This window comes from Chenopodium quinoa, unplaced genomic scaffold (genome assembly GCF_001683475.1).
Source record: "Chenopodium quinoa cultivar QQ74 unplaced genomic scaffold, ASM168347v1, whole genome shotgun sequence".
Classification (NCBI taxonomy): domain Eukaryota; kingdom Viridiplantae; phylum Streptophyta; class Magnoliopsida; order Caryophyllales; family Amaranthaceae; genus Chenopodium; species Chenopodium quinoa.
The window spans coordinates 2660807-2671087 of record NW_018743722.1 but is presented as its reverse complement, the minus strand read 5'-3'; the positions used below and the strand labels follow the sequence as shown (position 1 = coordinate 2671087).

The following is a 10281-nucleotide window of genomic DNA, read 5'->3' as shown; positions in this document are numbered from 1 at the left end:
TTGATGACCCGAGCAGAATATGACCCAACCTAAGACCAACTCAAGTCCCGAGTCAACCCAGTTTTCGAGACCCAACCCGACCTGAATATAACCCGCAAATTATTGACTTGAACGAAACCCAAGCCTAACCTGAGAATTCCTTTAACCCGTTACAACCTGATGAAACCCAAATTTAACCTAACCTATTGTAAATGCGACCCTTATAGAACCCAACCTATTATTGACCCTACTTAAATCAGACCCAAACTTTATAGGATGCATGACCCAATGTAACCCGACTGACATTGACCCAACCTAAACCCGACCCACAAAGATAATCATATTAACCCAAACTAACCCGATCTGAGTTGATCTGACGTACATTGACCAGACTCAAACCTGACCCAAATATCCAAATTGACAGCTCTACAATAGCGTATTAGCGGTCTACTGCTATTTCTTATAAGCTTCATCTTTCTCCTTCTCAACTTTATGACGTCTCCATCTTTTTTCGTACTTTCTGTCCTTTCATCATTCCATTTCGTTTGTCGACTAAAATCGATCTCTTTTGTTATTCGAATTTGATGCTATGTTCGATGAATTCTGGATTTTCACTAAAACTTTTCGTAGTCTCGATCTTTCTTAGCTCTTTCCCTGGTAAGTTATCATTCATCTTGAAATTCTAATTTGATTTTGAATTTTGTCTTTGTTATCGGTCTAGTTTAATTTTGGTTGAAGAACTGAATTTATCCAGGGATTGCACTTTTTATTTTATTGGGATTGGATTTGTGATTGTATAAACCCTAAGATTGAATTAACAAAGATTTTGTGTTAATCTAGTGTGATTCTAAGATATTTTGCTCGAATTTGGGATATTTGAATTTCTTGAATTGTTTTCTTTGATGATTTTAACCTAAACTTCAATTAGTTTTTTGGGTAGCTGAATTTCTGGTGCTTCGAAGACATTTACTTCTAATAGCTTGTTGCTTGAACATATATAATTCAACATGTCCATGAAAATCAAGATTGAAAGGTTAAGATGAGTAATCAATGGGATGTGCATAGATGCATTATGAATAGAGTATTTAGTCAAGAAATGATTGGGTTTTGTTTTCATTCGTCGTAATCGTCGATCTTTTTGTTGACTCTTGAAAGTGTTGGCGGAGGAAAAAAATTGCTGCCATTAGATGAAAGGGTGACCATATATGATTGAATAATATGTAGTTCAGTTTTGAATGAGGAATATAAGGCTTGTAAGTTATGCATAGACTGAGTTTTGGGATGGACATCTGACCTATATGCGTATTTTGAGGCCATAGAGAGGTTGCAGGAATAGGATATATGAGCTATTATTGGATTCTTTCTGTTAATCGCTTTATAAACTTGGTGTTAGAGCAGGTCATTATGTACTAGTTTGAGTATCATATGGTATGTTTAGCTTTATGATATAAATTACGAGTTTGGATACAATATGATATGTTTAATGTAATCATATAGAGTTTTGTACAATTTGATAGTTTACTTTAATGATGTAGATTAAGTAAAGAGGAAAAGTTTTGTTTTGCAAGATAGGTATTGTACTGTACTAGAAGCCTGAACAAGGGGTGTTGATAAAGCTCATATGCTTTCTAAAATGAGCATCACAGATTTTTATGTTATTTAAAATGAAGATACACTTTTATTACAAAATCAGAGTGAGTAGAAGAGTATCCTTTATTGCCAAATCTCTGTTCATAGAATTCTTGTAACTTTCTACAAGTATTTTTTTTGTAAGATGTCATTGGGGGTCATTTCAATGGGTATTTTAAATGTATCAACTTTTCACAATCATTACTAATAGATCATCATAGATGTACATTCATGTGTTTTGCATTGACAAATTCAAAAGTCTAAATGGTGCAACTATTTTGAAGTGGAGAAAGTACATAGTAAATTGTTAATTTTTGTTGCTCATACTTTGTGTTAATTCTCCTTGCACCAGGATCAATTTTTCTAAGCAGTAAGTAAATAACCAAGTTAATTTTATAGTATGTCTTGCATGATTGCGTACTTCATAATCCCGTATATTGATACAACTATTTGAATTAGTGCAACTCTCTACATTTTTTTTTGGTTTAAGATGACTCTTGAACTTGTTATTACATAGAATCTGTTTACCTTCATTGTCATCTAATGGTCTTTCCACCGGGATTGTGACCAGATTGAACTCTGTTACTTCCTTAATGGTTCGATTTTTAAAACAAATAATCAACTATCTGTGTGCAACAGTAGCTGACAAAGGGTGATCTCTGTATATCAATTTTAAGAAGATAAACCCGGTAAAGTGTCAGTGCATCATGTTTGACAAGAACATAATTTCAATATAGCCACAGCAAAAGGATCTGCCAAGTTTAGTTGTTGGTCATTTAAGATATATCTTCATCTTGTAAGATATACACATATTTCCCTCAGCTGTTAAACCGCTCTCTCAGCAGTTAAACCACTACCAGATATCTCAAAATGAGATCATGTTTCTTCCCAATCTTTGGCATGTATTCTATCTTTTCAAATCATCAAACTATCTTATTACATTTTTAACTTTACATCTTAATCCTTTCCTCTTCACCTCTCCTTAACTAGGAAGTGTAACAAACCAAAAATTTTACAAGGCTGTTGGCCAATCATTATTATTTTCTTTTTTTATCAATGTCTCCGTCTTTTCCGTATTTCCTTGACTAATTTCAGCTCAAATTGAATTGGTCTCTTTTTCCATATTAGTAACACTTCTTTGCTCAGTAGTCTGATATAGATCTATACCATGAATGATGTAGGATTTTTCTATAACCTTATTATCTTTCTCGATTTCTTTCCCATCAGTACTTGGTAATTTCTAAATATTAAACACCTTCAGTATGTTTGTTCTCGTTATCAGCGATTCATCATCACTTCATCCTCTCACAAGTTTAATACAGTGCTGTATGATGTAACAAAGTTTGTACATTTAACTTAAGTCTGAAAGACAAGCTATAATTATTCATATGAAATTTAGTGAGATATGTTAATAATCACACAGCTATTTTTAAGGCTTATTTTTTTTAATCACCACAGCTACTTTACAACAAATAATTATAGATTTGTGACTTCTGCACACAAATTAACCCCCCCCCCCCCTAATAAAATGTAGGTATTCAAAATATTTCTCGCACAAACCAGTTTTTTTATAGGCTTACCAAATGTTCTTCATTAAAGAAATATAGCTCATTTTGGTGAATAAGGAATAGGAATCAAGAGAGACAAAGTAAACAAAAGGCAACTAGGAGGAAAAAATTTTAGAAAAGAAAACATGATTGAAATTTTTTATCGCATAATCTCGATAAGTCCTAGTGTTACTTGCTTATTACAATTTTTCTTAAACATTCAAGGCTTAGCGCCATTAAGAATCTTTATTTCCCAAACTCTCCCCTTAAGTAATAAGCTTAACCCAATACTTTTATGTAAATATCAAAAGTAATTTAGGGGTCGTTTGGTTGGATCTTTTGCCATCTATTTTTTTTGTTTGGTGGAGCTTTATAAGTATGGAATTTCATAGCCTAAGGGTTATAACTCTACCCCATACCTATGGAATCTCATACCCACCTCTCCCCTAAGATTCACAACTCATTCTATTAATGAAATATATAATTCATTCCAACATTAAAACCAAACAATCTCATATTAGTATGGGTTTTAGAATCCATACCTCTCTAGTATGAGATTCCATACCAATCCATCCCAATTTAATGAACCAAATACCCCCTCGTGTCTACCAAATGTGTGGAAATGTTCAAGAAGACATACAGTAACTCTCATGGTGTGTCACCATATGTAAGTTAAAAGACAACAGACTTGTGACCTTTTCTGTCTTTTTGTTTTTTCACAGTTTAGAGCCAAGTTTTAATTTAATAGGCTTCCAATCATCATTTATACTAGTTTCTCAGCTCACACTTTTATTGTTAAACTCTATATGTGGCACACTGTTTTTTTATTTTTATTTTTAATATTTATTTATTTTAATATTTATTTATTTTTTATTTTATTTTATTTTTTATTTATTTTTTATTTTTTTTTATGTGATTTTGGTATGAGCTGCTTTGAAATATATTTAAAGGTCTTCTGCAATGCCATAATTTGTCCTGCCTTATTTCTGAATTGAATGCTGTAATGTCCTTTTCCAGCACATTTATCAGCTGCAGCAGTCACTCTCCAATCAATTCAAATATACAGAACTCATGACTGGTTAAAGACACCGACAATATATTTTCATTGCAATGGAGAGAATAAGATTGTTCTTCCTGATGTAAAGAAGGCCAATACTATATATACTTTCAAAGGAGAAGAATCATGGCAGGTTATATTCTTGTCATAGTCTCTCTTACGTTTTTCATACATGTTCATTGATTCATATATTTTATCAACTAACCAATCTTGTACTGTTCACTCAATCAAGCTGATATGTGACATTGCCTTATGGTTATCTCTTCTTTTCTTCTTCCATATAATGCTTTTTCTGACATGTAATTTGGACCATATCATTTGATATAAAGGATCCGTAATGTTGTAACCACTGCTGTCAAATTTCAAACCAAAACCGTTTAACTACTAGAAACCAACCGACCTAAATGAGAATTGAATCGATTAAAAACCGATTTTTTAAAACCGAAAACCAACACGAACCGTATTTAAGTAAACCCGAAACGACTGATCCGAATAATGTCAAACCGTATAAGAACCAAAACCCTTAACAAAACAAACCAGTTCTAAACCGAATTGAAAACAAACCGAACCAATAAAGAATCGGGTTCTAACCCGTAACCGTTTCCAACCCGAAACCATTTGAACCGAGGTAAGAGCTGTTTACACTAAACTGTTAACAAACTGTAACCCGTTTGCACCGAACCGTTTATAAATTGAACCACTTACAACCGAACTGTCTATAAATCAAATTGTAATTTCGATGTCACAACAACTCATCAAATCATGATTATCACATATCAATTAGATGATTAAATAAGAAGTAGCTAATAACCTGATAGTAAAACAATAATAATTCATTAATACACTAAACATTATAATCTACTTCGTAGTAAACTAGTAAGAGCAGTATGACTAAACTTGAAAATAACATGATATGTATTTATAAAATCGATGAGAATTTGTATATAATATAATGCCTAAATATGAAGTGATGAAGTCTCGGCTTGATATGAAACTTGTTAACCAGCAAAAGGTTAGCAAGTACTATCAAATTTCAAACAAAAATCGTTTGACTGCCCAAATCCAAACGACCCGATAAAAAACCGAATTTTAAAATAAAAAAACCGTTCCAAACCATAATTTAGTAAACGCGAAATGGATTAATGTTAAACTGTATAAAATAGTCTGAACTTTAAAATAAGACAACCGTTCATGCTATTTCATAATAAGAAAAGTGCAGACAATTTTAAGAGCTATTTCTTGAGACAGTAATCACAGTAAGTATAATCCAAATCCAAACCCAAAAATAATAATTATTTTATCTCATCATTAAACTTGATCACTTAATGTAGTACTGCAATTGTCTTTGCTGCTGACTTTTTCTTTGTTATAGGCTTATAACCTCTTAATGCCCAAAAGCGTCTTTTACATGCTGTAGGGAATAATGACATTGAATAATTTTGTTAGTCCATTATAACATGTAATGATTATTTTTTTATTTCCCTGTGGTTCTCCTAAATTGTACAGTTCTCAAAGTTTTGATTCCTGTACTTTTTGTCTGCTATAGAAAGAACATCAGAAAGATTAAGTTATACTTAAAATATCATTTGGAATTTTTATAAAAGTAATAGAAAAGGAGTTTTGAATCACATGAACCTGTACATTGTTGTCCTGATATGATCCCGAAGAATTCCTTTCTTGTTCATATAATGTGGCTATCTTGTCCTTGTTTAATGTCTGTTTTGCACTCTTGACTATCAATCATAAGACTGGCTTGAGCTGTTTTGTTATGTTCTGAATAATTGTTATTTTTGTTTTGTAGCCCTTGACAGAATTTTCAAGTAAGAAGTGCAAGAGATGTGGGTTCTTTGAAAAGGACTTAATTTTTCCTGATGATAAATTTGATGAATGGGAGTTTTGTCCTTCGGACTTTACAGCTGATGATGGAAGATATACTCTTGTTAAAGAAGGAGAATTAAATGTGACTTTCAGTTGTTCCACATGTGTAGATATGGGTAAAGGTAATTTTTTTTTCTAAGTACTGTCTTAAGATAATTCAATGTAGTGCCTGTAAGTAGACTATAATATAAACTAGGAAATTTCATGACCTCATTACAGAGTATTAATATTGTAGTATATCATAATACAATGGTAGCCTTGCCGACAATGGACGCATATCCAACTGGGAACATTTTAAATAAGCCTTCAAGAGAAGAATCATTTTAAAAATGTAAAAGAAATTATTGTTACCTGTGAATTGTAAATCTGATGAGTCACTCAGTGAATTGACGTAATAGGTAGTCTAGTTCATGGTTGAATATTCCTATAACATTTTATGGTGCACATTTATTGTATCATTATGCGCAAGTTACTGAAAAGTTTAGTTTGCAGTGTAATTTCCTCAATTTCTATTAAATTTCACATAATAATTTGGATTAATTTTACGCTTCTTGATTTCTTCAGGTAAAATGCATTTATTTTGGCCATCTTTAAAATTTGATTATGAGAATGATTTCATCTTATTATGCAATGAATGGAACTTTTTTTTTGGGTGTTAGAAGATTCAAATGATTCATTGTGTTCCTTGTCTAAGTTTGTTTGTCATCTCTTCTGTTTGTAGATAATGCTGCCTCTGGTTCAGATACTAAAGGCAACGGACTAAGTGTTGGTATAGTTATACTTATCAGTTCTGCTGTTACTATCATTGTCATAGTGGCCTTCATCGGAGGTTATAAGTATTGGCAGAAGAAGAAGAGGCAAAATGAGCAAGCACGTTTCCTGAAACTTTTTGAGGATCATGATGATATCGAAGATGAATTAGGTCTTAGGGATGTTATATGATAGATACCATAGTATACCAGTGTACCGCACCTGAATTACCTGTATAGATCAAAACTATATTGTTGTGATTTCAACCTCAGACATATATTGTGTGTTTGATGTTTGGCAGTTTTAGCTATACTCCCCCTTTTCAAACAACCATTACCCATACTGAGGTTTAAGTACCAGATTCTGTAGACTGCTTAGACACCTTCCCATTTGTCGCAAAATTTGTTTGGGTTTTGGAAGTTCTCAGGCCATCAATATAATTGTGGGGGAACTGTACATATGCGGTTCAGGCCATGAGGTCCAGGACCCTCGGAGAGTCGAAGTGGTCTGATTCCAAATATAATTTATTTTGTTCTTTAAGAACAAATAATTTGGGAATTTAGGATCAAAAGAATGGGACGAAGACATATGAAAGGAAAAAGGTAATATTACAAAGTTACAATTAGATTTTTACTGTTGACCGACCCGAAGTATCAATCTGGAAAAAGTAAATTAAATTGAAAATACTTGAATACTTGATGCCACTACCTAATCATCTCCTTTTATCCTTGCTCCCAAACATCAGGGCGACATAAAAGAGAAATCTAAAAAAGAAACCCCAAGCAATAGTGATGCACATGCAACTCAGTCTACTCAAATCTGTAATACCCTGTTGCCGGAGTATGTCTTCACCTGTAGTAACACAGCTAGTGCTTGTAAGGTTCCTCCCCAACACATTACCCATACTCGTCAACAACCTTGTTTTGAGAATATCTGGAACAGCCTGAAGAGGGGTGTTATCAAACATCTGAATCCCTCTGACGAAGCACTTTGTAGGGTCACTGAACTCGTTCTGAAGGACACCTTCGTATGGGTATTTAACTAGCGAGATGTAATGAAACCATAGCCAGTAAGAAGGGATACGGTCACGTGATATGAATAAGCCGCTGAAAAGGAGGAAGTAGGCAAGTATAGCCACAACGACAGTGAAGCCAAGCATGACATGGGTCACCACCCCAGAGAGGAAGGTAACAAAGGAATGACCTGCCCAGAAAGATGCCAAAATGAAGGCAAAGTAGTACAGGAAGCCCTGGAGACCACCTGCAAGGCCTACTGGCCAGAAGGTAATGGCTGCAAAAGTAAGAGAAAGCACAATTAGGGATGGAATTGAAATGAGAGCGTGGCTGAGGACATAGGAAGACCGACGATATGCATTGTAGGCTGTCTCTCGCATGAAAATGTATCTCTCCTGCAGGAAAACTGGGATTGCCTCAGCGCAGGTGTAGAATGTTGTTGACATGGCGAAAGCAAAGAAGCCAAGTCTTTCTTGAGCACCCTTTGGGGATTGGTCAAGATGCAAGAAAATGGTAGCCAAGATTGAACCTGTCACCACAATTGCACCTAAACGGATGCCAAATAACTCAGGCATTCTCCTTGAGTTTAACATTGACCTTCTCCCGATAACATATACTTCAAGCCAGAAAGGATTTGCGTACTTTGGAACTGAGGTTGGGTTGGAGTCATCATTAGCTGCGCCTGAAACCAGTTTTCCTTTCGATATGCTAGCACTAATTGCACCATTAAGAGACATCTTAGGCTGTCGATGAGAAGGGAGGTTATTATTCCTCCTCTGCTGCTGCCAGGATTTGTTGAAGTCAACCATTGCTTGGGTCCCATCAGATGATTCCTCGAGTTCTTGTATGTGGTCCAAGGCGAATTCAGTCCTATTTTCGCCCTCTGGGATAGGGCACCCAAACTCTGAGTAGAACAAAGGTAGCTCTGACGAGGTACCAGTGAAAACGGTTTGTCCACGGGAGAGAAAGATGAGCCTATCCAAAAGGTTGAGAATACGAGAACTTGGCTGATGAATTGTCATAACAACTATGCTTCCACTCTGAGCGATCCTTTGGAGAACTTTTACCACCATAAAGGCACTGGTAGAGTCAAGCCCTGAGGTTGGCTCGTCCAGGAACAATATGATGGGATCATGGATGATATCGATACCTATCGAAACCCTCCTCCTTTCCCCTCCAGAAACTCCTCGGTGGCCTTCATCTCCAATGACAGTATTAGCAGCACCCCTTAGGCCTAGTTGGTCTATAAGCACTTCCACTCTAGCCTTCTTTTTCGACTTTGAAAGAGATCTAGGAAGTCTAAATTCAGCTGAAAATATCAGGGTCTCTTCTACTGTCAACATTGGAAAGAGAAGGTCATCTTGCATAACATATGCTGAGATCACTTTCAATAGCTTGGACTCTAACACCTCATCATTCAACCGAACCGACCCCTTTATACTCTCCTTTGATATCCTATTAGCTAACGCATCAATCAACGTTGATTTACCTGACCCACTTGCCCCTAACACCGCCATGATCTCCCCCTCTCTTGCCTCTCCAGAAATGTCATTCAACAGCACCTTATAGTCTAACCCGTTTAACTTTTTGCTAACCTTCACACTATACGTAAGATTGTGAAATGAAAGCACAAAAGGGTATGGTATCGTAGGCTTAAAAGCTGCATCAGCAAGCTCTACAACATGATGCGGAGGCTTATCTTCGCCACCAGAATCATCTTTGTAAACCCACTTAAGGAGCTCACCAAGGGTCGGCGATATGCTAGGCTTAATACTCTGAGAATACTCTTTGTGATTGTTAATGGAATCCTTCAGATTCACATATGGAATCCTAGGGACCTCGCTTTCATCATTGCCATTTCTTATAGGAGACATGACAAAAACTTCCTTAGCTTATCCTACTGTGTTTGTGTGTGTTTTGGGTGCTCAGTTCATCGAAAAGTGTAGAAATCGAAGGCTATATAGACTCGGTCTTTCGAAAGCGAAGTGGATTGTGGGTTATAAAATGTTTTATGCCTGAAAGAAAGGACTACATAATACGGAAGTTTTTATATATTAGGGGTGTTATTAATTTCAGGATTGTGTGTTGAAAGTATGGGTTGTTGTTTTTTAGTTGTTTGGTGGAGCAAATTAAGAACTAACTTATGATGTATTATATCTCATCTAAACTTGAATTAGTAGGTAGAAGGCGTTGCAGCTGATTTGAGTAGAGTTATATTTTAAAAATAAGAAAGCAAGTATACATGGTATAGATTTATCTTCTGGTGAAGTTCACGGGTAATGAATGTTATCAATTGCATGAATACTTCATTCGTTAAACAAAAATTTTCTTATTTTATGCATGCAACTAGCCAGTATTGCTGCTGTTTTCAAGTTGTTCATGTGATCGTACAAGCATTTTTTTTTTTAACACAAATAATAATTTTTGT

The 10281-nt window shown here is 35.1% G+C and overlaps 2 protein-coding genes across 2 annotated transcripts; one reads left to right on the top strand and one right to left on the bottom strand.

Moving 5' to 3' along the window:
• The first annotated feature begins 449 nt into the window (after positions 1-449).
• Positions 450-7182, top strand: LOC110684580. The gene is made up of 4 exons (XM_021861018.1): positions 450-636; positions 4173-4345; positions 6014-6212; positions 6812-7182. Exons 1-4 carry the CDS (start codon positions 564-566, stop codon positions 7030-7032), a joined length of 666 nt encoding a protein of 221 aa, XP_021716710.1. The 5' UTR covers positions 450-563; the 3' UTR covers positions 7033-7182.
• A 247-nt stretch (positions 7183-7429) lies between these two features.
• On the bottom strand, positions 7430-10077 carry LOC110684579 (ABC transporter G family member 20-like). The gene has a single exon (XM_021861017.1). It carries the CDS (start codon positions 9725-9727, stop codon positions 7553-7555), a length of 2175 nt encoding a protein of 724 aa, XP_021716709.1. The 5' UTR covers positions 9728-10077; the 3' UTR covers positions 7430-7552.
• Positions 10078-10281: the final 204 nt, after the last annotated feature.

Bases quoted from the DNA above. Each gene is read 5' to 3' on its own strand.
- LOC110684580 (XM_021861018.1), top strand. From the start codon at position 564: ATGCTATGTTCGATGAATTCTGGATTTTCACTAAAACTTTTCGTAGTC. The intron at 637-4,172 runs GTAAGTTATCAT...GTCCTTTTCCAG, and splicing joins CTTTCTTAGCTCTTTCCCTG to CACATTTATCAGCTGCAGCA. The intron at 6,213-6,811 runs GTAATTTTTTTT...TTCTGTTTGTAG, and splicing joins ATGTGTAGATATGGGTAAAG to ATAATGCTGCCTCTGGTTCA.
- LOC110684579 (XM_021861017.1), bottom strand. From the start codon at position 9,727: ATGTCTCCTATAAGAAATGGCAATGATGAAAGCGAGGTCCCTAGGATT.